This window comes from Ambystoma mexicanum, chromosome 7p (assembly GCF_040938575.1).
Source record: "Ambystoma mexicanum isolate Mex_15411 chromosome 7p, UKY_AmexF1_1, whole genome shotgun sequence".
NCBI lineage: Eukaryota > Metazoa > Chordata > Amphibia > Caudata > Ambystomatidae > Ambystoma > Ambystoma mexicanum.
The window spans coordinates 79,272,480-79,297,861 of NC_090939.1; the positions used below are offsets into that span (position 1 = coordinate 79,272,480).

Sequence of the window (25,382 nt, forward strand, 5' to 3'; positions counted from 1 at the left end):
TCACCCTTTCCCCAATTCCCAATGACCCTCCACCCGGGGAATGCTTGCTCGCTTCTCCACCCTCCTGATCGGGATCTAAGAGCGATGGCCTTTCCCTGGCCACCTGAATAGGGGATCAAAGAGCAGTAAATGTGAGGACACCCTCAAGTTTGTCACAGTGAGAGCAAGGATGATGCTTGCTCCCTTGACTTGGAGGGGCCAACCATGTCTAGAAATGTCTGCCCTCAAGACGCCTTGCTTACTTCTTGTACGGAACTGTGATGAGTCAGGAATGAAACTCCTAGATATTGTTTTGGCTAAAGACCTTTATTGGTAAATAAAAGGGGTTGGAAAAAAGCCTTGCTGTCCGTGTGCTAGATTTGTTTCCCTACCTAATCTAAAAACCAAGGATCCGTTTGTGTCAGAATGTTCAAAACAAAACCGTCCTGTGTCCAAAGTACTGTTCTGACCCTCACATTCTAAGGAAATAAATCTTATAGTGAAAATGATAATGTCTTTGACCTTCAGTGTTTCAAAGATTTTCAAATGGGAAAAGAAAGAAATAACTCCAACAAAAAGTCTATTCAAGGATATTGCTCCTCAATCCAGAGGATAGCTCCCTTCCCCTGGATCAGTTTCCCTGTTTTCTTACAAACCGTTCTTATCTTTTCTCGAATAAATAACTTTCAACAAAAAATCTTTCAAGGATGTTGCTGTTTAATCCAGAGGGTGCTTCCCTTCCCCAGGATTCTCAATCATGGTTTCTTGAAAATATCAATTCTGATCTTTCTTTTTGATCAATACCAAAATTAGGCACAATTATTTTTAGCCTTTGGGTTGCTGGAATACCTGGTATACTCTTGCCAGCGTGTGTCGGTTCCCCTATATTCACACACTTGCAATTGCCTGGTATGCTCTCCTACCATGGCTTCTTGTATTCGCTTATCTGTAATTGCCTGGGACTCCCCCCTGCCAGGGCTTGCTGTATTCACACTCTTGTAGTTTGCCGTCTCTGCAACTCCACTTTTGATAATTCACCACATTAGCCCTTTTAGCTAATTACTTTTGTCCCTAGTAGATTGTCTAGTTAGTGTTTTGCTCACACTTTCAATCTTGGTTATTCTTTCGGCTAATTCACATTGTCTGGTAAAAACTAAATTGTTACTGTTTCATATTCTGTTTCCATAGGGACTAACTTAAAAGATTCCCTTTTGTGGTAAATGTACTTTTACTTTCTTGCTTTCGGTGTTAACAAACTGCTTACGTTCTTTATCTGTTTTGGGTTGTTCAACTTTAAACATGCGCATTCTCTCCAATACGCCCCATTGTTCCCTTTGTCCCAGCGTGGACTCACAGGCTCTTGGTGGCATTTCCCGGTCTGCTTGTAGCCCACTGATGACAGCTGCTGGATGCACTCTGCCTCGCGCCGCCTGGCTTTTGGCTTTTCTGCTTCCCCCTAATTCCGGTTGGGCTTCTCTCCCCCTCACAGGTCCCTGGTAAGTGTCTTCCTGCTTCATTCCACTGGTGAACACCCAGGAGCCCTGCACTTGGTTCTGGCGTTCATGCGAGGAATCTTCTTCGCGCAGCATTCCTCTGGTCAATATTTGACCCGACTGGCTCCAACGTCCTTCCCTCCGTTCCTCAGTAACATGAAGCAGCAGCAGCCCGCTCCCATGAGCAGTCTGCCATTTCTTCTGGCAATCTTGTTTTAAACATCCCGGGCACAGGTGCATGCTCCCAACAACTAGAGCGCTGCCTTTACTCTGGGCTTCTCCTGCACTGTACTCCTTTATTACCTTTAGTCGTTGCAGTGTTAGGGTGTTTCTGGGAACCGCAGTTCCTTTTAACTAACTTACACGAAAACGTTGGAGGAATGGTTTTATCATGCTTTGAGGGCAAGTCCGTATTTGAAAGTTGATCTGCAGATTAGATTGAGAGAAATTCAGCACTCTCCTTTGAAGAAGCAGGGAAAGAATCACAGTAGGCCATTTAGGTGTTTTTGTATGGAAGATTCATCCATTGGGAAAGGGGATACCATGTCTCATCCATGGATACCACCACTCCCTCCCAGAGGTTGTCTCCTCCCATGTGATCCTTCCTCATGCAGCCGCCCCCACGGGTGGATCAGGTAGCGACTGCCATCCCCTGGCCACATGGGGGGAGGTCACTGCCGGGAAAACAGTGATCACTCCATCAGATTCATCACAGGAACTAACAAGGAAGAGGTAACAGCATGGGAACTTTGCTGGCGGTGTGAAATCTGAGTCTACCTGCCTTTTGATTACCATAACATCCACCCAAAGGTCCAGAACTGCATGGAGGCCCTCTTTACCAGAGTGCTAATGCTGTAGGTTAGTGTGGGATCGATCTTTGGGTGTGCGCTAGTTACCACTCTCGACTAATAAGTGTTCAGTTCAATCTTCCAAGGAAATATAACAAAGGAAAAAGAGTATTCAGTACTTTTGCAGTAAATGGTGATGGTGGCAGAGAGTATCTACTCCCCTCAAGCTTCCCACTGAGTTCAATATATATGAACAAATAGATTAAGTACGGGAAGGATGCTCGCACTAAAAACAACCCTGTAATTAAGAGTTCACTGGTATAAGGCATATATCACTAGAGTCAGTTGTTTCAAGAGGTAAGTATTCTTCAAATTGTGGATAGCCGACACGTGTTTCGACCCCACAGGTCGTTCTCAGGGCTGTTAACATTGTTCACATCACACAAAATGAATTAATGGCAAGTTTTCAGCCAAAAATTGAAATTATATAGTCCTCACATACAATGACATGCCATTATAGTATAGGTCATTCAAACAAAAGTGTGTCAAAATTTGAAAAGTTTAAAACCATACCATACAATGTCATAGGTCAGGTCATAGACGGAGGTGTGGTGTCACGCTCACCTGGTCTCGACGGGAGCGTAGCACGTAGTCGTATGACCGATATCTGTACTGGCGTAGTTTTGATGGTATTATGGTGTTCTCTCCCCAGGAGGCGTTAGCCTGCAATGTTGAAACAAGATGTTAGCTAATGAGTGGGTTGGATTGGTCCCACTACCTGCAACCTCCTGATGCCCGACTCCTCTCCTGCTCACCTTTGAGTTTGGTGAGGTTGGCTCTCCGTCCTGCTTGATCTTCAGCAGGGGTGCAGTAGGCTCAGTCTTTCTCTGGGCACAGCTACTTCACTGTTCCAGAGTGGCTGTTGCTGTGTTTCGGGAATGCTTGTATTAATCAGGTAAGTCTCTATCCCAATGACAGCTTGGTATAGATGCTCAGTCTTATTGTCCCAAGGTTTAAACGTGTTTTGTCTTTCTTGCAGATTCTGTTTCGTACGGAAGTCTAGAAGAAGAATTGACTCTCCTAGGATGCTGAACTGGTTGCCTCCAGGTGAGAATTAGCGCGGATGAGTGGCGCTGGATGGCTGAACAATTGTTCGTTTTGTATTGTGCCCGATTAACCTGCTGTTTTCTGTTCCCTTTTTGCAGGCGCGGCCCCAAGATGAAGAATGGAAGAACCGCTCCGAAGTAACCCGGAGGAATGCAGAATCCAGTGTGAGTATTGGATGCCTGCGCGATGTCCTTTCCCAACAGGGGCGGCGGTCAGGAGACCAACTGGAGACGAGACTGATGGACGGAATTGCAGGTAAGGCCTTTGTCGCTGTAGTAAAACCTGTTCTCCTTTTCTTCTTCCAGGCACCGATGGATGGAAATCCCTGACGGGCGTGGCTGTAGAAACCCGAGGACAGAGCAGACCCAGTGAGCGTTACGCTGCAGGAGTCCAGAATAACACGAAGCATGTTCTGCCTGCAGGGTGTGGCTTAAATAGCCAAGTAGTTCCAGGTAAAGTAGTTCCTTTACCACACCCTGTCATCAGGAAAAGTAGTCCCTCTGCCACACCCTGGAGATAAAGAAGGCTCAGCCTCACTAGGCAGTTTAAGTAGATCCATAAGTTCAGCCCATTTCATGAGCCTGGCGCCAACGGTGCCAGGACTGAGTCCATGAGGCTCTGGGGCACTTCCTTGGGGCCTGACAAGTCTTCCTGGGTGACGGGGACAGGGGTGGGCCCAACAGTTCCAGGGGTTTCGGAGCACGCACCATGACAGCACTCACCACCCCCCTTTCTAGATCCCCGCTAATGGCGGGATCTCCCCTCGGTCCTGGTTTGTTCGGGTGACTATGATGAAACCTTTTAAACAACCATGGTGCATGAATGTGTTCACTAGGTTCCCATGATCTTTCATGTGGTCCATATCCTTTCCAGTCTATTAGATAAAACAGTTTTGATTTGACGATTTTCGAGTCCAGGATATCCTTGACTTCTAATTCGGGTTCTCCGTCGACCATGATCGGTTTTGGTGGTTTCAGTACTCGGGTTCCTGGTTGCACTGGTTTCAGAAGTGAGACATGAAACGCGGGATGAATTTTCATGTGCGAAGGTAAATTCAACTTCACAGCTACCGGATTGATGATGGCCTTAATGGTGTATGGACCTTTGTATCTGGGGTTGAAGGTTCGGGTTCCTTTCATTGGTATGTGCTTCGATGCCAGACAGACTTCATCTCCAACTTGATACTTTGGAGCTTCACTCCTATGGATGTCTGCTGACTTCTTGTATCTTTCCTTGGCTTGTTTCAGATGATCCGTTGCTTGTTTGAAAGCTTGAGTAATAGTAGTGGGCAAACTTCTTACTGCTGGCATTTCCAAAGGTTGAGGCGAGTCAAGATTGGAGGTTTGTGGATGCAACGCGTAAATGGTGTCGAAGGGAGTCTGTTCGATGCTAGAGTGCGGGCAATTGTTGTACTCGGTTATCCATAATATGTCTTCCCAACTGCTTTCAGTTTGGTGTAACATACATCTGAGGTATTGTTCTAGAGTCTGGTTGGTCCTCTCAGTCTGACCATCAGGATGGTGGCTTGTGGAAAGTCTTACATCAATGTGCGCTAATTTGCAACACTTTTTCCAAAATCGTGAGATAAATTGACTGCCAAGATCCGAAATTAGGATGGAAGGGAATCCATGTATCCGGACTATCTGCTCTAAGAATTCTTTAGCCAAGATTGAAGCTGAGGGTAAGCCCTTCAGTGGAATGAAATGAGCCATCTTCGAAAACGAGTCCACCACCACCAAAATTGTGTTGAACCCGTTACAAGGAGGAAGGTCAGTTATAAAATCAAGAGACAACGTATGCCAAGGCGTAGGCGGAATATCCAGTGGTTGCAGTTGACCTGGTGATCTTTTCTTCAAGGCCTTGTTTTGTGCGCAAATTCCACAGGATAATACAAATTGCTTGATGCCTTTACGCCATGTTTGCCACCAATAGTATTGCTTGATCTTGGCTTTGGTTTTAGCTATCTCAGGATGACCTTCAACCAGTGATTCGTGGTAATCCGAGATGACCCTCTCCTGAAGTTCTTTGCTGGGTAGGTAGAGATGTCCCTGAAAATATGGTAAGTGGTTTGAGTCAGAATGATGAACACTTTTGGTAGACCAGTCTCTCAGAGTGTCTGTATCCATGAGATGTGTGATTTCTTTGTGGATATCATCTAAGGTTAGAGACGTTGTCACGCCTAAGATCTTTTCTCCGGGAATGATGGGCATTGGGTCTGGGTTGGTGGATTCCTCTTCTACCCCAATGCGAGATAGAGCGTCTTCCTTGCCATTTCGACAACCAGGTCGGTAAGTAATCACAAAGTCAAATTCAGCAAAAAATAATGCCCATTGGAGTTGGCGGGAAGGTTGGGCCTTTGCCACCTTCAAGTACTGTAGATTGCGGTGGTCAGTGATTACTGTAATTGTATGTCTTGCTCCCAGAAGGTAATGCCGCCAAGCCTTGATGGCCATAAGTTCCTTGTCCGTAATGGCATAATTCAATTCTGGTGCCGTGAATTTCCGTGACCAGAAGGCCTCTGGATGGAGTTGACCCGTTTCAGGATCTTTTTGCGAGAGGACCGCTCCCATTGCCGAACTGGAAGCGTCGGTCTCAACCACATACGGTAGGTCTGGGCGTGAGTGTTTCAGGATCGGGGCTGAGATTAATTTTTGCTTTAAGTCCTGAAATGCTTTCTCGGCTTCCTCTGACCATTGAAAACGTTTGTTCTTTCGCAGTAGAGTGGTAATGGGATGTACTAGCTGCGAGAAGCCCGGAATGAAGGGGCGATAGAAGTTCGCAAATCTGAGCATACTCTGAACTCCTTTAATCGAGGTTGGGGAAGGCCAGTTGAGAATGGCGTCAACCTTCCGTGAATCCATGCGTACACCATGTGCGGTTAGGAGAAACCCAAGGAATTCGACCTCCGTAACATGGAAGAAGCATTTTTCCAGTTTGTGTTGTCGAGGTTTGTCCAAAACTGCACGGACGTGTTTCACATGTTCCTGTTCAGACGATGAATATACCAGAAATGTCGTCTATGTATACTACGACACACACATCAATCAATTCACGCAGGACGTCATTCATGAAATACTGGAATGCCGCTGGGGTGTTGCAAAGGGCGTCACTTGGTATTCAAATAATCCGTATTTGGTGCGGAAGGCGGTCTTCCATTCATCCCCTTTTTTTATTCGCACCAGATATGTCCCTCTAAGATCTAGCTTGGTATAGATTCAGGCATCTTTAACTTGGTCCAAAAGTTCAGGAATTAGTGGCAAGGGGTAACGTTTTTTAACTGTGACTTGGTTTAATGCGTGGTAATCGATGCAAGTCCTAAGGTCTCCTTTTTTAGGCACGAAGAACAAGGGCGAGGCTGCTCGGGGACTTGGATGGGCGGATAAAGCGGTTAGCCAGGTATTGGTCCAGATACTTTTTTAAATGCAGATTTTCAGGTTCCATAAGTGCGTAGATTCGGCCACATGGAATCTGTGCGCCAGGTATAAGGTTGATCTGACAATCGTACAATCTATGGGGAGGAAGAGTATTCGCTTGGTCCTTCTGGAAAACATCCTGATAGTCTTGGTATTCCGGTGGTAGCGGATTAGGCAGATTCATGATAGTTGCGACTTCCTTTACCAAAGATTCCTTTGTTTGGTAACCGGTACGAGCACGTTTGACTGAGGTCAGCCTCTGAGCACGGCAGTTGATGCAAGGATTGTGTGATTCTAGCCATGTCATTCCCAGAATTATTTGAAATTTTGGAGCCTTGATTAGATCGAACACGATGTCTTCCCGATGTCCGTCTTGGCACAAAAGTGTCATTTCTGTTGTCGAGTGCGTTACTGGACCCGAAGCGATCTCAGTTCCATCGACAGTGGTGACTAAATCTGTAGTTGCCTTTTCGCACAGAGGAAGATTCATCCTTGTAGCCAAATCGTGATCCATATAATTTCCAATGGCTCCGCTATCGATATAGCTTGTCGGGCGAGGACGTTTTCCGACTCCGGCTCCGTTTCCACTTTGCTGGCAACTCCGACTGCCTTCTTGGGTGGTTTTACAGGACAGTCTCGAAGGAAGTGGCCGGCTGAGCCGCAATACAAACATAGCTGCTGTTGTCTTTTTCTATCTCTTTCAGCCTTGGTTAACGGTTCTCGCACTCCTCCAATCTGCATGGGTTCGGCCAAGTCGGAAGTCTTGGATGCATTCTCCTTTGGGCGTACAAAAACCCGAGTGTCCATCCTAGCTCGATCTGCCTTACGGTTCTGTAGTCTATGATCAAGCTGAACCACCAGATCTATGTATTCCGCGCAATCACTAAGAGGGTTGACCACTTGAGCTAAAACATCCTTCAACTCCCCTCTCAAGCCCCAGTCAAACAGAGTTGTTCTCTTGTCGTCTGGCCAATCAGTTTCTACTATCAGTCTATTAAAGGTTGTGATGTACGTCAACAGATCTTGATTGCCTTGGCGCAGGGACAAGAGTTCATTATCCAATGCCTGACCCTGAGTGTGGTGGGCAAACAACTTCTCCATATTCATTTGGAACCTCTGGAAGTCTCGCAAGATGGGATCGCCCAGATTGACTTGAGGTACCGACCAGTCCGCAGCACTGCCACTGAGATAAGACCATACAAAGGCTACCCTTGATTGGTCGTTTGGAAAGGCCCCTGGCCTACATGGGAAATGTAGTTGGCACCGGTTCATGAAAACCGCATACCTTTTTGGGTCTCCAAAGCGTTCTGGAGGTGCCAAAGGTACGGTTCCTGGAAGGACCACTTGAACTGGATTGCTGGGTGTAGTCGGAACCGTTCACCCCAATCCAGGTAACGGTGTTTGCCCCGCCTGGGATTGAAGCAATTGTTTACCAAGCTCATCGGTACGATCTTTAGCCACGATCAATTCCCTCCTTAAAGCATTGGTCTCCTGCCGGGCCAAATTTACCTCGGCCCTGGGATCCCCCAAAAGCTGGGCTAGTTGGTCTGTCTCTGAGGTTTCCATGACGCCCAGGTAGGGAATTTGTACAAGGCTTCGCGTTCTGTCACGCTCACCTGGTCTCCACAGGGGCGTAGCACATAGTCGTATGACCGATATCTGTACTGGTGTAGTTTTGATGGTATCCTCTCCCCTGTTATCTCCCCAGGAGGCGTTAGCCTGCAATGTTGAAACAAGATGTTAGCTAATGAGTGGGTTGGATTGGTCCCACTACCTGCAACCTCCTGATGCCCGACTCCTCTCCTGCTCACCTTTGAGTTTGGTGAGGTTGGCTCTCCGTCCTGCTTGACCTTCAGCAGGGGCGCAGTAGGCTCAGTCTTTCTCTGGGCACAGTTACTTCACTGTTCCAGAGTGGCTGTTGCTGTGTTTCGGGAATGCTTGGACTAATCAGGTGAGTCTCTATCCCAATGACAGCTTGGTTTAGATGCTCTGTCTTATTGTCCCGAGGTTTAAATGTGCCTTGTCTTTCTTGCAGACGCGGTTTCGTACGGAAGTCTAGAAGAAGAATTGACTCTCCTAGGATGCTGAACTGGTTGCCTCCAGGTGAGTATTAGCGCGGGTGAGTGGGGCTGGATGGCTGAACAATTGTTCATTTTGTATTGTGCGCGACTAAGCTGCTGTTTTCTGTTCCCTTTTTGCAGGCGCGGCCCCAAGATGAAGAATGGAAGAACTGCTACAAAGTAACCCAGAGGAATGCAGAATACCGGGTGAGTATTGGATGCCTGCGCGGAAGTCCTTTCCCAACAGGGACGGCGGTCAGGAGACCAGCTGGAGACGAGACCGATGGATGGATTTGCAGGTAAGGCCTTTGTCGCTGTAGTAACACCTGTTCTCCTTTTCTTCTTCCAGGCACCGATGGATGGAAATCACTGACGGGCGTGGCTGTAGAAACTCGAGGACAGAGCAGACACGGTGAGCGTTATGCTGCAGGAGTGCAGAATAACGCGAAGCGTGTTCTGCCTGCAGGGTGTGGCTTAAATAGCCTTGCAAGTAGTTCCAGGTAAAGTAGTCCCTTTACCACACCCTGTCTCTCAGGAAAAGTAGTCCCTCTGCCACACCCTTGATATACAGAAGGCTCAGCCTCACTGGGCAGATTAAGTAGTTCCATAAGATCAGCCCATTTCATGAGCCTGGCGCAAACAGCGCCAGGACTGAGTCCATGAGGCTCTGGGGCACTCCCTTGGGGCCTGACAAGTCCTCCTGGGTGACGGGGACTGGGGTGGGCCCAACAGTTCCAGGGGTTTCGGAGCACGCACCATGACATGTGGAAGCAGATTGTTTGGATAGCAAATTAACAGAAATAAGAAAGTGGAAAATCCACAAGTTAATTAAAATGGCCATTTAAATGCTGGTTGCTGATATGCAAACTAGTGAAACAATTCCATTTGAACACCCAATTTTAATGTGTGCCAACAATACATGCATCACTTAATAAAGGGGACTGGTGAAACCATTCTGCCTGGCCCAATGATAACCACTTGTATACCTCAGTATTCTTGTCATAGGATTCTGAGTACAGTAATGTTAGAGACTTCAGTTCCACGGTCTCATTGGAGGTAATATAAATATTAGTAATGCTCACCATTTGTACCCAAAATAGTCGTATCACATAGTGTGAGTTTGAAACAAGATTAGTATATGGGGTATCATATAATACTTACCCAATATAAAATTTCTACAGTTCCTGTCTCTGGATTAAGTATTGGCTGTTCGTGGTATCCGAATACCATGCAATTTCAAATGAGAAATCTATCAATCATAGGTTTTCCGTTCTTGGTATATAATAAAATGAGAGACTCCTCATTGGACAATTCTATGCGAATATACATAGCACTCGAGTGTCTGACACCATGATAACAGATGGCATAGAGAAATCTCACCATAGAAGGTGTATGTCATGATGCCTACCCCCAGGCATCCGGATCGAGTCCATCAGCCCGGGAGCAGGCATCCAGATACTCATTAAAACCCCAACAGCCCCGGCTGGGGGCTGTTTGGATTCAGTCCTGGCGCCATAGGCGCCAGGCTCATAGACTTTACTTACCTTATGCAGACCATGCTGCAAATGAGTCCAAGCCAACGTGAGGCCTGGATGGGACTATTTTATTACAGGGACTATTTTTTACTCTGGTGTGGTTCTGGGGATCTTCTTACCTGGGACTACTTTGCAGGCTATTTAAACCACGCCCGAACAGCAGCTCATGCTTCGTGTTGTTCTGCATCCAGCAGCGTAATGCTCACCGTGTCTGCAAGTCAGCATCCAGTCTTCTGCCACGCCCGCCTCGAATCCGGAGCTCCTAGACAAAAGGAAAAGAAAGGAGAAGAGGTTAGATCACGGACATTATTTGATTCTTTACCTGATTCCGGACCCAGCACATCTCCGAGCCTGGAAAGGATATTATTTCAGCACACGTCGCTTCGCCAGCAGCAGCGCCGCGTTATACTCGCCAGTCCACCGCATCTTTCAACTCGGCGCTGCCTCCATCATTTTCTTCGTCGAAACCCAGCACCTGGGGGGAAAACAAAAGGAATAACAAGTTGAGCCGAGAAAACCGACAAAGACAATCTCTTTGCCACCATAGGCTTGCCTGCTTTACCACCGGAGGTATTATCCTTTAATTTGCTGCATCTTTCTATGCCGCATCTATAAAGGGAGAGAAAACAGCAAGTTAAACTCGTGCAACTTTTACCGGACAGTGTTTGGTAATACAGACTCTTACCTGAACGCCATCAGCTGCCTCCAGGCAATATTCTTTTGGACCCAGCTACAACCTAACAAGGGAATGGAACAAGAGTGAACATCGGACATATTGAACTCTTTGAACTTTATAGACACTGGAGTCAATATTCCTCCGGAACTCCTCCAGTATCTTCAAACCAGTGAAGTAACTGGTATCTACGCGCCCCTGCATGCCTTGCAGGATGGAGAGCTCATCATTTAAAAACATAAGATGAGGTTACCAAGAGGGGATATTGGAGGTGATTAGTGGGGAGAACGAGAACAGTTGGGGGGGTGGGAGGCCATCACTAAAGTCCACGGGTGGCTAAATCCCTTTCTCCACTTGCAGGAGAATACTTCTAAGAGTCCAGCAGACAGAATTAGGCGGGCCAGTCCAGACTGTCATCTCTTCACTACGCATCACGTTGGTGGAGACCGCAGCTGTCCGGGTCCGATCGACGCCCCTGTGGGAACCAGGTGAGCGTAACAGTGTAATAATCGAAATGACAGTTCTGTTATCCAAAAAAAGTCATGAATGCGTAATAGCAAATGTCCAAGGATCAGCTTCCATACACAAGAACCTGAAGAAATATAGATTGGAGTCCTAAATATCCAGCTTGACTAATTAGCAAAAATGTTTTTCTCCCCTGTGTGTGTCCCACACCATAGTAACCAATTATGGAAAGATATCTCATCTTAGAAAGTGTTATGTTGAAACTAAAGTTCTGTTGTCCATTTAAGTCATAAATGATTGTTAGCATATGTCCATGGATCAGCTTCCATACATAAGAACCTAAAGAAATATAGAATGATATCCTAAGTCGTCAGCATGACCAGTTGGCAACACATTGGTTTCTTCCCATTGACTATGAGATTCCTGAAACTGGATACCACTTGGGGTTCCATGGCTATTTAAAACGAGATATAGTTTTGAATTGTGATCATCTGACCACTTAAAGCATTTGAGCTACAATACAGACAATGTGGACTGGAATCCCCTTGGCACCAATTAATTACTAAAAGTAGATAACTAATTACTAAGAAGTGGCACAATGTTCCTGCTTGAAAAGAGCATACTTACTTTATATGGGATAGATCCCCACTCAGAAATGCGATGGCAACTTGTAGGGTTGATTCCTTCCCAACGCTAGTAAACCAAAAGTTAAATCTGCTGTGAAAAAGGAAATCGCGGACGCGTGCGTGTTGACGGAGCCGCGCGTGACGTCAGTGGTAAACAATACCTATTTTGTATTTGTATTTTTAGATATTTATGTATTTTTTCTAGCATGGGGTCTGGCATGGATTCACATGCTCATGAATATTCCCCGTCGTCAGGCTGGGAATCCTCGGTAAAGAAAAAATCAGTATCAGTTTTGTTTCTGATCTCTCTTTCTTAGTAGTAACCAATCACTGATCTCTGGGTCATACTGCCCCCAGCCAATGACTGCCCTCTCCCTAAACCCCGCCTCTGGCAGCCATCCTCAGATTTTTACTGCACGCTCAAGTGTTGGGAGTCCTCGTGTTTAGCTCTCGTTTTTTTCACGCTTTTTCAGGAGATTTTCTCATTTTTTCGGTTTAATCGAGCCTCAAGCTCCACCGTTTCTACTTTCGATAACAGGGACCCGTTTCGGAATTCTTCTACGCCCCTCAAGGGTGAAGTTTTCGTCGAGTTTACACTTCTTGAGATCTGCGGCCTACCTCAACGGACATGGCCCAGGACAAGGGAAGCTTGACGCCCGGATCCAAGCTGTTCAGGAACTGCCCTGCATGCGGATTATATAACGTTTTCAAGGAGGACGAGCATTCGCAATGTCTCTACTGCCTTCATGAGGACAAAACGCACGTGGAGAAAGACTGTGCGTTCTGCAAGAACCTTTCGGAACGGACCAAACAAGATTGTTGTTCCCGCCTCGCCACCTGGCTGGAGAAGGGCACAGCAGGTGAGAAGGCGAAGAAGTCTGAGCGGGCTTCTAAGTCCTGTGAGTGCACCCCGGCGACGGGGGCCCAACAGAAGGCCAAGCACCACGAGTCCGCGGGCACCGGGAGCGCCGAAAGGTCGGGCTCTTCGGTTGCCAAGCAGGGCACTACTTCCTCGGCACTCTCGACCACGAGCCAGCGCTCTGGTTCGGGGAAGAGGAAGTCCGAGAACCCGGGTAGGCCGCTGGAGCGGAACCGGTCGATCTCGAAGGGGGAGCGAGGCGCTGACCCTCCCCCCAAGGCGAAGGCCCAGGACGCATCTAAGGTAGTGAGGGCTTTGATCCACCCAGCTAAGGCCTCTACCGAAGTGGTCGCTGCGACCCTGGCGGAGGGAAATCCTCTTTCCAGCCCATCGCTAAGACCCCAGTGAAGCCCCTGGCTGAAAAAGAGGGGGGGGGGGGGGCGGTGGCCATTACGGACTCGGAATCAGCCTCTGAGGAGGAACTGGTGGAAACCGAGAAGGGCCTCAACGAAAGGTCCATAGGCCTCAACGAGAGGTTTGAGAAGGTTCGATCCCAGGGGACAGTCCCTGCTGACGTGATTGAAGATAGCGACAATGAAGACGAACAGGGCCCAGTGTAGCGGCCATCCCGTCCGTCACAGCCATTGTCCGAGCCCCAGGATAGCTCGGCGGCCATTTTGTTGGCAATCCAATCCTTATGTACCGAGATAAGGACGAGATTACCACACACCCCGACGGAGGAGCCAGAACCAGGCCCATTGGGATGCCCTCCAAACAAGCGGAGGAGAGTCCACCCGCTCCCCCTTCATACCTGCGAGACCGGTGGACCCCTCATCCCCCTCGCCGACCCTAGAGAGGATACAGCGTCGGATACAGCGACGGGGGACGGACGATGACGGCGGCGATTACACAGCAGACATCCCGTCGTCACCACCCCCCCGCAGGCGTCTTCAGCCGACGAGGTTGGCTCTTTCCATGCCATGATGACCAGGGCATCCGAGCTCTTCCAGCTCTACCCTGAAGAACAGAAAAAGGAGGGGTTTCTGTACCAACGACGAGAGGCCAAGAGGAAGACTGTCCTCGCGGTGCCTTTACTCGACGACATCTGGGACGAGGGGCTTGCTGTCCTCAACCCTTCCACGACACCCGCCAAGAGGGACAGGTACGAGAAGAAGTACCGAGTCCCCGATGCCGCCCCCTTGTGCCTCAGGGCCCAGCCCACGCCGGACTCGGTTGTCTCGGCAGTGGCTAAGAAGAAGGCAGCGGGCGCAGCGGCTTCAACTTCCACTTCCCTGCCGGACAGCGAGGGCAAGAAGTTGGACTCTATGGGACGACTAGTCATCTCGTCAGCGGCGCCAACAATTAAGGCGGCCAATGCCTTAGCGATCGTGGCCCACTATGACAGGGAGCTCTGATTCAAGATAGCTCCCCTGCTAGACTTCCTGCCTGATGACAAAAGGGCAGAGGCCCTAGAAATTCTGCAGGAAGGCGAGGTGGCGTCGGATCACGCCATAACGGTGGCAACGGACATTGCCGATACCGGATTTCGCCAACTGGGCAACGGAGTTTGCCTCCGACGACAAGGATGGCTCAAGGCGACAGACTTTCGCCAGGAAGTCCAGACCAGAGTGTTGGACATGCCGTTCCACGGCAACAACCTTTTTGGTAAGGCGGTGGACGAGTCTCTACAGGCCATCAAGACCGACTCGGAGACGGCCCGGGCCCTTGGGGTGCTTCAACAGTGACGGCCCTTTCGGAGCTCCGGAGGCAGACAGGGTGCCTCGAAAGGATACAGTGGTGGCTCCTCCACTTACCGCCAGGCGGGCCCGCTCCTCTTCCCAGGAGGCCTACAGAGGTCGCGGTATGCAAGGGGGATCCCGCCGTCGTCGCCAACGAGGCCAAGCCGGCAAGGCCGCCTCCAAGCAAGACTGACCCGGCCGGGTTGTCGGGCCCCCACCGGAGCACCCCAGTGGGAGGCCGGCTGACGAAGTTAGTCAGCGTGTGGGAGTCCATCTCCACCGAACGTTGGGTGCTGGACACCCTGGCCAACGGGCACTCGCTGGAATTCCAAAAGTGCCCTCGCATCCCTCCCGTGGCCAGGAAGGAGAATCACATCCCTCAACTGCTGTTGGAGGTAAAGGCGATGCTCAAGAGTGCCATTGAGCTCGTCCCCAGGAGGCTCCGGAGTGTACTCGAAGTACTTCCTCGTCAGAAAGAAGACAGGCGGTTGGCTCCCCATCCTGGACCTGCATCGGTTAAACAAATACATCAAGGCACAGAAATTCAGGATGGTCACCCTCCAGCACGTGCTGGGACAGCTGGAGGAAGGCGACTTCCTATCGTCGTTGGACCTGGAGGATGCTTACTTCCACATCCCCATTCTAAAAAGGCACAGGAAGTTCCTCAGGTTCGTGGTTCAGGGACGCCACTACCAATTCAGGGCCCTACCGTTTGGATTAAAGTCGGCACCCATGGTTTTCACCAAGTGCCTGGCACCAGTGGCGGCGCGGCTGTGCCTGCAGGGGATCCACGTCTACCCCTACCTGGACGACTGGCTAATCCGGGCAAGGACAAGTGAACTCGCCGTCGAACATATGGCGAGGACCGTCCGGTTACTCACGGAGCTGGGGTTCGCCCTCAACTACCCCAAATCCCACCTGGTTCCATCGCAAGTAGCACTGTTTCTGGGAGCAACGCTCGCTACAGTGGGGCAATTGGCCTCCCCTTCAGAGGAGAGGACCAAGACCATCCTGGGCAAGGTGCGGCGCCTGTTAGCCACGGATGAGGCCAGGGTGAGGTCCACCAAGTCCCTTCTTGGGATGATGTCCTCATGCATCTACCTTGTACCCCTTTGCAGACTTCGGATGTGTCCGCTACAGGAGTTCCTCGACGTCCACTGGTTTCAGGCGACGGGCTTCTTCGAGGACAGGATCCCTCTCGACGACGAGTTCCGTCGGGCGATCCTATGGTGTGGCACCCGGGCTCACCTCACTACAGGCACGGACTTTCAAACCCCAGCGTTTCAGGAGACGGTGACGACGGATGCCTCTCTGGAGGGTTGGGGGGCCCACACCGGAGATCTCCACGCAAGAGGCCTTTGGCTCCCGGAGGAGAGGTCTCTCCACATCAACATCCTGGAGCTCCGAGCAGTGTTCTGGGCGCTCAAGTTGTTCCTTCCATCCCTCCAGGACAAAGTGGTGAGGATCTTCACTGACAACACCACCACGATGTTCTACATACGGAAGCAGGGGGGCACCAGATCCACAGCCCTATCCAAGGAGGCCCAGGATCTGTGGCACTGGGCCATCACCCAGGGGATGTTTCTGGTTCCCTTCCACTTGGCAGGAATAAAAAACACCATCGCCGACTCACTCAGCAGGGAGCTGCGCTTGTGCCACGAGTGGGAACTGCGACAGGATCAAGTGGATCGGCTCTTCCAACGATGGGGCAAACCCCAGATCGTCCTGTTCGTGGCGGCGACGAACTCCAAGTGCCAGAGGTTCGTCAGCAGGTTCCCACACCCGAGGAGCATGGGCGATGCTTTCTCGTTCCCCTGGGACGGCCTGTTTCTATACGCGTTCCCTCCGCTGCCGTTGCTGCTCCGCCTCATCAACCAGCTCAAGAAGTCCAGGTGCAGGATGATCCTCGTCGCACCAGTGTGGCCGAGGCAGATCTGGTTCCCAAACCTTCTGAACTTGTCAACGTCCCCACCAGTCAAGCTGCCGGTGGACGCGGATGTTCTCTCCATGGAAGGAGGCGCCATTCTCCATCACGACCCACAGTCGCTGAACTTGCAGGCCTGGCTCCTGAGGTACTAGAGTTTGGAGGGTACGATATACCGGCTGATTGCAGAGAGGTTCTCGCAAAAGCCAGGGCATCCTCGACTCTCGTGTTACGGTCATAAATGGAAGAGGTTCTCTGTCTGGTGCCGTGCACAGAAGATTAACCCTCTGCGGATTACGGCCCCTCAAGTACTGCCGTGCCTACTGTCGCTGGCCAAAGCTGGACTGGCTCACGCCTCCATCAAAATACATCTGGCTGCCATCTCCCGATATACCAGGACTACGGGACGGGCGTCCTTGTGGTCTCATCGCCTGGTGAAGGAATTTATGAAGGGACTATTCTGATTGTTCCCGCTGGTGTAGGCTCCCGCCCCGGCGTGGGAGCTTAATGTGGTGCTGGCCAGGCTCATGGGGGCCCCATTCGAGCCTATGCATTCGGCGCCTTTGAAGTTCCTGTCATGGAAGACAGCTTTCCTAGTGGCCATCACCTCCGCACGACGAGTGGGAGAGATCCAGGCCCTATCTTGCAAGCCTCCATACTTGACTTTTCATGACACGAGGGTGGTGCTGCGGACGCATCCCTTCTTAATGCCCAAGGTGCCGTTGGACTTCCACCTCAACGAGCCCTTGGTGTTACCAGTTTTCTTCCCGTCGCCTTCGTCGCCGGCCGAGAGGACTTTGCACTCGCTGGATGTAGCTAGAGCGCTGAAGTTCTACGTGGACCGCACAAAGAGTTTTCGGAAGACGTCACAACTGTTTGTGAACTTTGGGTCTGTGAATCAAGGGAAGGCTCTCTCGAAGACTTCCATTTTCAGATGGCTCTCCGGCTGCATCATGCACTGTTACCATGTATGAGGTCACCCTTCAGCCTGGCTATAGACAACAAAAAGTTTTCGCATCTTTTGCTTCTGTTTGGATTGTCTTGTATTAAATACACATTAATCGCTTATCACAAAAGGTGGTGGTTACATAGTGCTCTTTATAGTACTATTTTGTGTTTTTTTCTTTCAACTTTATTTTGCAATTTACCTTGTTATAACTGTGTTAGGGTTAGGCTAAAACTGAGAATTAACCTCCCTGTATACTCGACCATGTATGAGGTCACCCTTCAGCCTGGCTATAGACAACAAAAAGTTTTCGCATCTTTTGCTTCTGTTTGGATTGTCTTGTATTAAATACACATTAATCGCTTATCACAAAAGGTGGTGGTTACATAGTGCTCTTTATAGTACTATTTTGTGTTTTTTTCTTTCAACGTTTTTTTTCTTTCAACTTTATTTTGCAATTTACCTTGCTATAACTGTGTTAGGGTTAGGCTAAAACTGAGAATTAACCTCCCTGTATACTCAAGTATTTGTGAAGAATTTAGTTGCATTTTTGTCTGTTATCTTTACAAATACTTCTCTTTTTGAATACTAATTTTGCATGACGACTAAATGCATCAAACAGCAAAATAAATTTAAAAAGCTGTCCGAATCATATCTATTCTTGTCTGAATTTCTCATTGTACATCTTCACATTTATTGCGTTTTTGTATTTTTTTGAGACACAAAAAATTTTATAAGGTCTACTATAACCAATTAGTAGCTCCCCTGAAATATCACATGTCAGAACAGACCCCAATTGTAAACCAATTATTTCTAGCCCATTGTTCTGACATAATTGGGCTATCCCTCCTGTTACTAGTACCGGTTGGCAAACCGACCGCTGCCCGGCCGTCCGAGAGCCCATTCGACCAGAGCGATTGCTGCTACCACGGCGTTCCTGTCTGGTGTGCCCCTGCTGGACATCTGCAGGGCTGCTACGTGGAGGTCGACGCACACCTTCACAAGATTCTACTGCGTCGATCGGGACTCCAGGGAGGAGTCCAGGGTCGGCCAAGCAGTGCTGCGCAACCTGTTCGCCTAAGGTGAGCCTGGTGAGGAGGTAAGAATTGCTTAATGTTGAGTTTTGGATGTAATGCTTAATGTTGAGCCTTTGCCACCTCCCGTGGTTGTGCATGTGTATACTGCTATATAGTATTTAATCATGAGCATGTGAATCCATGCCAGACCCCATGCTGGAGAAGGAACAAGTTACTTACCTGTAACTGTTGTTCTCCAGCATGGGTCTGGCATGGATTCACATGCAAACCCTCCCACCTACCCCTCTGCAGCTCTTCACTTGGTCATACTGCCACTTGGCATGCTACCAAATCTGAGGATGGCTGCCAGAGGCGGGGTTTAGGGAGAGGGCAGTCATTGGCTGGGGGCAGTATGACCCAGAGATCGGTGATTGGTTACTACAAAGAAAGACAGATCAGAAACAAAACTGATACTGATTTTTTCTTTACCGAGGATTCCCAGCCTGACGGGGAATATTCATGAGCATGTGCATCCATGCCAGACCCATGCTGGAGAACAACAGTTACAGGTAAGTAACTTGTTCCTTTTATACCAATTCGCCCACGTCACTTACTGTTAGTAAATGGCATCAGGTTATATTAAATGTAACCCTACATTCATGTATTAGAATGATGTCAGGTAATGCCATAGATGTTAGTCCTTTGAAATGAAGTGCAATATATAAAGAATGGATTTAATTCAATAGAACAGAAAATCGAATCAGTCCAGTCAAAATCGCACTGATAAAGCTTCCATTAAGGTGTTGCTAAAAATCTGATGTCAATAAGTGAATCTACTGAGATATTCAGCAGTTTTGATTGGACCATTAATTAAACAATTCGGAAAATGTTTACTTTTATTTTGTATTATTATTTCTTAAACTTCCTTGACAAATAAAAAGAGATTGCTAATATCATACTCTAAATATAACAATGTGCCACGGGGCAGCTCCCAATCTGCAGAACAGAATTGAGTTAACAAATAGGTTCCACACCTTGCTGTACCCCGATGGCTGCACTGTTTGGAATTATTGATACCCTGTCCCTTAAATGATAAACATAGTGAACAGTTGTTCTTTTTGTCCGATTCCTTACTTATCATATTGCACTACATGGTAATGTTTTGGGATAGGCAGAGTGATTTCATAAGAATAGTTGGTGTAATCACACTCCTTGAAATTAATAGCATCTCGGTTCTAAGGAAATCACAGAAAAACATGCATTTCATGGTCGCAATTGAGGCCAACCTGTGTGCATCGTAAAACACATTAATTTACTTTCCAATTGCCTTAGTTTGAGTCTTAAATTGCCACCTTTTTCCCTTCCTAGCTTTAATCCTATGAATCGTATATCTTCTTTATTACTCCACTGATGTTGTTCCTGCCAATGAATGGCCAGTGGTTAGAGTCCACACTCCTAAGATTCGCTAAGTGTTCCCTAATTCGAATTCTTAATTGTCTTATGGTACGACCAACATACATTTTCCCACAGACGGAAATAAAGCATAAACCACATAACAGTTCTTACAATTGATGAATTCATTAATCTTGATTTCTGTCCCCTTGGTGTTAGTGAATATTTTACAATTGGAAAAGGCATATTTGCAATAATTCCAATTCCCACATTTGTAAAAAAAAAACATTGCTCTTACTAAGCCATTTGTCCTTTGAGCCTAACATCTTTGGTTACCAGAAATGAAGGGCTCAATTTCTGCTTGATCGTCTGTGCCCTTGCGAATGTGATTTTAGGTGTGTCCGACAAAAAGGGCAGCAGATCCTCATCCAGTTTCAAAATATTCCAGTGTTTAGAGAACAATTAATACAGAGTGGAAGAATCTTGAGAGAATTGGGTAATGATAGCAAGAAGTTTAGTTTCAGCTTTTAACTTAATGTGTTCGCTCAACAAATCCTGCTGCTTTGAGTCAGTGTACTTGTTCAACGTTTTGCTAATGCTATTGGGTTGATAACCTCTATTCAAGAACCTACTAGTAAGAACCTTGGATTCTTGTCAAAGTCTGAATCTCCGCTGCAATTTCTCCGACCCCGGTAAAATTCTCCTACAGGAATATTGTCAAATGTGGACTTCTGGTGGCTACTTTGACCAAAACGTACCAAATTCACTTCTGTGGGTTTGCGGTAGGTTCTAGTTTGTAGCAGTCCATTGTCCACAAAAATATGCAGATCTATAAAGTCTATACATGCTGAGCTAGCGGAACCAGTAAAATGAATACCAAAATTGTTAACATTGATGTGAGAAACAAAAGTGCCAAATTAATCCAATGCCCCTTTCCATACACTCAATAAGTCATTTATAAAACGTCTCCATGCTATAAGATTAATTCTGAAGGCTTCTTGATTATAAATATAGGTTTCTTCAAAGTAGGTCATAAACAGGTTTGCCAGGGATGAAGCAGACTTGGCACCCATGGCAACTCCTTTAACTTGAGCATAACATACATCATTAAACATTAACACATTGTTGTCCAACGTGAACTTCAAAAAACTTTTGATCACATTAATGTGTTGTAAATAGGATGCAGATGAGTCTCTGAAAATATAGTCTATTGTGTGTATCGCCAAATCATGGTCAATGCTCGTATATAAAGCAGAGATGTCTAATATGGCCATCAAAAAATCAGTCTCCCATTTCAAAGTATTGAGAAATTGCAAAATATGTGTGCCGTCTGTAGTATGGGATTTCATTTGCAAAACATGGTTTTAATGCTTTGTATATTGCGATAAGCCCTCTGTTGCCCACCCTATACCACTCATTATAGGTCTAACTGCTGGTAAATTATCAAAAGGCTTGTGAATTTTAGGTAGGAAGTATAGGGTGGGCATAGTGGGTTCTGTATTACTCAGAAAAGACTTCTCTTCATCAGATAAATATCCATTACTGTACCATAGTTGTAGTAGTTTCATAAGCCCAGCTACAATCCTCTTAGCTGTGTTTAGCATTGTGGCGTATTCAAATGTGAAATGACCATGGAAACATAATCTGTAGTGTTCATCACCACTATGTTTCCTCCATTATCTGCTTCTTTAATTGTTATTGATTTATCTTTGGCTAAATCCTCTAGGGCTTTAGCTTCTTCCCAACTGAGATTGTATCTGCGTTTCTTTTTGCTATGCACATTTTTGTCCAGATATTCAATTATGTCTTTAGTGACTGCTTTGTAAAACGTATCTATCACATTGTCCGTCCCTAATTGGGGAGTGAACTTGGATTTGGGAATGAGTTCTCGTATCTCCAAGTGTCTGACATTAACGCCTACGTTTTTGCATATATCATCAGTATCTGTGGGGGTTTCTTGATTAAGTGTAATTAAAGTCTCTGTTTTCAATGTCTGATATTGTTTAAGAGCTAAGAGGGTTCAGTGTGGCCTTGGGCACAAATGTCTGGACTTTCGTTGCAAAAAAAATTTCAATTTCAATTTTCTCAAGAACTTGGAAATCTATTTGAAAATGTAGACAGTCAGTACCCACACTGGGTGAAAAGGAAATACCTTTATTAAGCACAGAAATCTCCACAGTTGTTAAATGTCTATCTGACCGGTTAGTGACCAAATTAGACTGAGTTATTTCGTCTGCCGTTTCTTGGAGTTTGATCTGGTCAGAATCCCTGGACGACCGTGATCCTCGTCAGAGCTTCCACTTCCACTCCCCCCCCCCCCCACCCTCTGCTCCCCCTGGTACGGCATTTGGTGTTGGTGGCTGATGCCACGAGTTGAGTTGTAAATCTGACTTGTTTGCAGTTTGTAAATCTTTGGTTGCCTTTTTGATGTCTGCAAATTTGATCTAAAAAACGTTGTCCTCCCTTAGTTGTTGGTTCGAAATCCTCCTTATTACTAGCACCTGAATCATAGAGATCTTCAGAATCAGGATCTGAACTAGCCGGTGTGATATTAGATGAACTTGGTTTCTGTCTTGGAGCAATATTCTCATACTTTGGTTGAAACGTATGAAACCTGCATACTTCCCGTACTTAATCCATTTGCTAATGCTGAAGTCCTGCTGCTATTAGAGCTGGATGCTTCTTTTGCTTGAAGACCTGCATGCAGGTCCTCGCCTAGGATAGATTGCACATAACTTCTGCAATTACTGACCATAACAAGGACCAAGTAAGTATCCATGAGCCTAATGTTTTAAACAGATTATTGGCCTTTGGTCGACAGCTTTGAGATACTGGCTTGTTCCTCGTGGTCTCAAGATTTAGTCTGGAGAAAGAAGCTGTTGCCAGTGCCTGTAGACCCCAACAGGGAGTTTCGAGGAATGGAGGAGTGAAGTATATTAAATAAATTCATACAGAGCGTCTTTTTCATTTTTACAAAACTGCTACTGGAAGGGTTCCAGATTGACAGGTTTGAGATTGAATGAGCAGAGATGTATGTACACTCTAAAAATCTGAGATGCAAGGATAGACAGATATCCTTTTCTTCCATTGTGTCTATAATATGAAATGATGTACAACGCACTATTTTGATTAGGTGTTTGGAAGTTTGAGCTGTTTTTTTTTTTTTTTAAATCAGTTTTCTTTATTCCTTTTCCCTTTTTTTAAGGTAAACACAATGGTAGCCGAAAAGAGACATGATGTGAAACTACTCACCGAAGAATTCCAAAAGCTAGATGAGATGTATCAGCAGAAGGTTGAGGTAAGGATGGCAGAATTAGATTAAAAGATGATTAGAAAAAGTTGCATTAGTTCACAGAGATGCTTCCCTATTCAGTTTTCTATGCTCACATGATTGTATGTAGTATTCCCCAACATCCACAAAATCCATAGCCACTCATTGATATTGCAACCTAAACATTCAACTGTCCCGTTTGATACCAATCTCTAAATATGCTGCCATTTGCAATACCTTAGAATAATCCTTTCCACATTTTAAGGGGTTTGGTATGTCTTTTACCAATCATTTGCTACTGTATTTATTTTTGTTGTGCACAAATATGCACCTCAGTACTTAAGGGTACTTATCGGAGCACTACGATGTTGCTTGTTTATCATCTTGGTTTGGTTGGATGGTACTCTGGTATATATTGCTTCTGGGCTCTGGTAAATTTGGAATAGCTGCCAAGACTTGCATTTCGTCATGAGGTGGCTGTAGGTAGGGTAAGTGCCAAATCCAGTCTTTCAACTTTTTTTTGCCTTTTTTTCAAAAAGGAGTAACGTAGTGGCATACTGTAAGGCAATACCACACAGGATTACATTAATAGACCCCTTAACAATCACAGGAGTAGTAGCATTAATGGGTCCAGTGTTTGCGTCCATTATCTACCATCCAATGCAGGCCAGACAATTTGACCCAGTTTATACCAGCAACTACAGGTTTTCCAGTTCTGCTGTTCTGAACCATAAATCAATCAACGCAAGTCCTGTGTATCTTTAACTCGAGTTGTTCTTTCGATCCTCCCCAGCGCCCCATATCCAGTACCCTAGGTTTAGCCATATATATTTTATTTATTGGCTATTTATAATGCGCCTATACTCAATGTGATATGTCCCATATCGTCTCAATTTTCTTTGCCACTCTTATTCCTTTACACCACTCATTGAAGTTCCATTCAGTGCTCTGCTCCCTGTGATCGTAACCCCGTATGTAGCCCATTGGATCAGTCAACTCCTTTTCAATGTCTTGCTTAGCCATCACCATTGCTAGGTCGACTGGTGTTTGAACATATCTTGCTGCTTTGACAACAGTCCATAAATTGTGATGTATTTGTGCTACACGAAAGGTAGCTTATTGTGCACCTGTCGAGGGTGAACCAGACAGTACTCTGCAGAAGAAAGTAAGGAGCCGAGGTGAGGTAAAATGAGGAGGACTTGGGGTACAAATAGGCATACAAATGATAAGAAACACTGGGGGTTGAGTGGGGGATTATGTAATAACAATGGTAAGAAGGCGTGTGTAATCATTGATAATGGATCAAACAAAATGCTGCTCAGATAAAGGCCATAAAAAACCTGAGCATATTCTGTAATGGCAAATTCTCATACTTTGACCAGTGGTACTGGAGGAGGGTCAGTGATTTTGTGAGGAATTCCTAAATGTGCTCACATTTTCCCTTGTTGTGCCGAGGCATCATTGCCAGATAGTTTACATAACGCCCCCGTTTGCATGGAGTATCAGTCAACTGGCAGAGATGCCAGAGCCAAGAATTAGACATGCATAGGAGAGTGCGGGGAACACAGGAGGGAAGATGAAAAAGGCTGCACTCTCAAGAGCCACAATTGTTTGGCTTCTTAGTGGGGGGGATGGAATAGACAGAATTCTATATCTGTAAAGGACAATAACTGGCATTAGTCAATGTACTTAATCGGGTCCTTGTCCAGCTCAATGCCCTTCACCTGTGATATATGATCCAGCATCAATATCTTTTTAAACTTCCAAACAAAGTCGCACCATTTGATAAATTACCATTCAAATGGATTGTGTCCTCCCACGTATTCCTCATTTTATGATATATCCATATCCAACAGGGGGCTCTGCGCATAAGGTCCCCAGGGTGTCTGTATCGATGTCGACGTCCTCACTGGTATATAGCGTGCACGGCGACTGCTGGCTTCAGTTCTGTTTTTCCACGAGACCCATCACTTCGGAAGGTTGGCACGCTTTGGTTCCTTCAAGAAACCCATCGAATTTAGTGAAAAATAATGGCCGCTTCGTCAGCAACAGACTCCAAAATTAGGGTTTAAAAAAATACCACGACTGCGCTGCGA

General features: G+C 46.8%; 1 protein-coding gene across 4 annotated transcripts in view; it reads left to right on the top strand.

Annotated features, from left to right (window-relative positions):
* Nucleotides 1–25,382, top strand: part of NDC80 (NDC80 kinetochore complex component) — a 735,052-nt gene that overhangs the window by 562,312 nt on the left and 147,358 nt on the right. For all 4 annotated transcript variants that reach the window (XM_069635820.1, XM_069635823.1, XM_069635822.1 and 1 more), the window contains one exon: nt 23,221–23,313. In XM_069635820.1, coding sequence (XP_069491921.1) covers nt 23,221–23,313 — 93 coding nt within the window. The remainder of the gene's footprint in view (nt 1–23,220; nt 23,314–25,382) is intronic.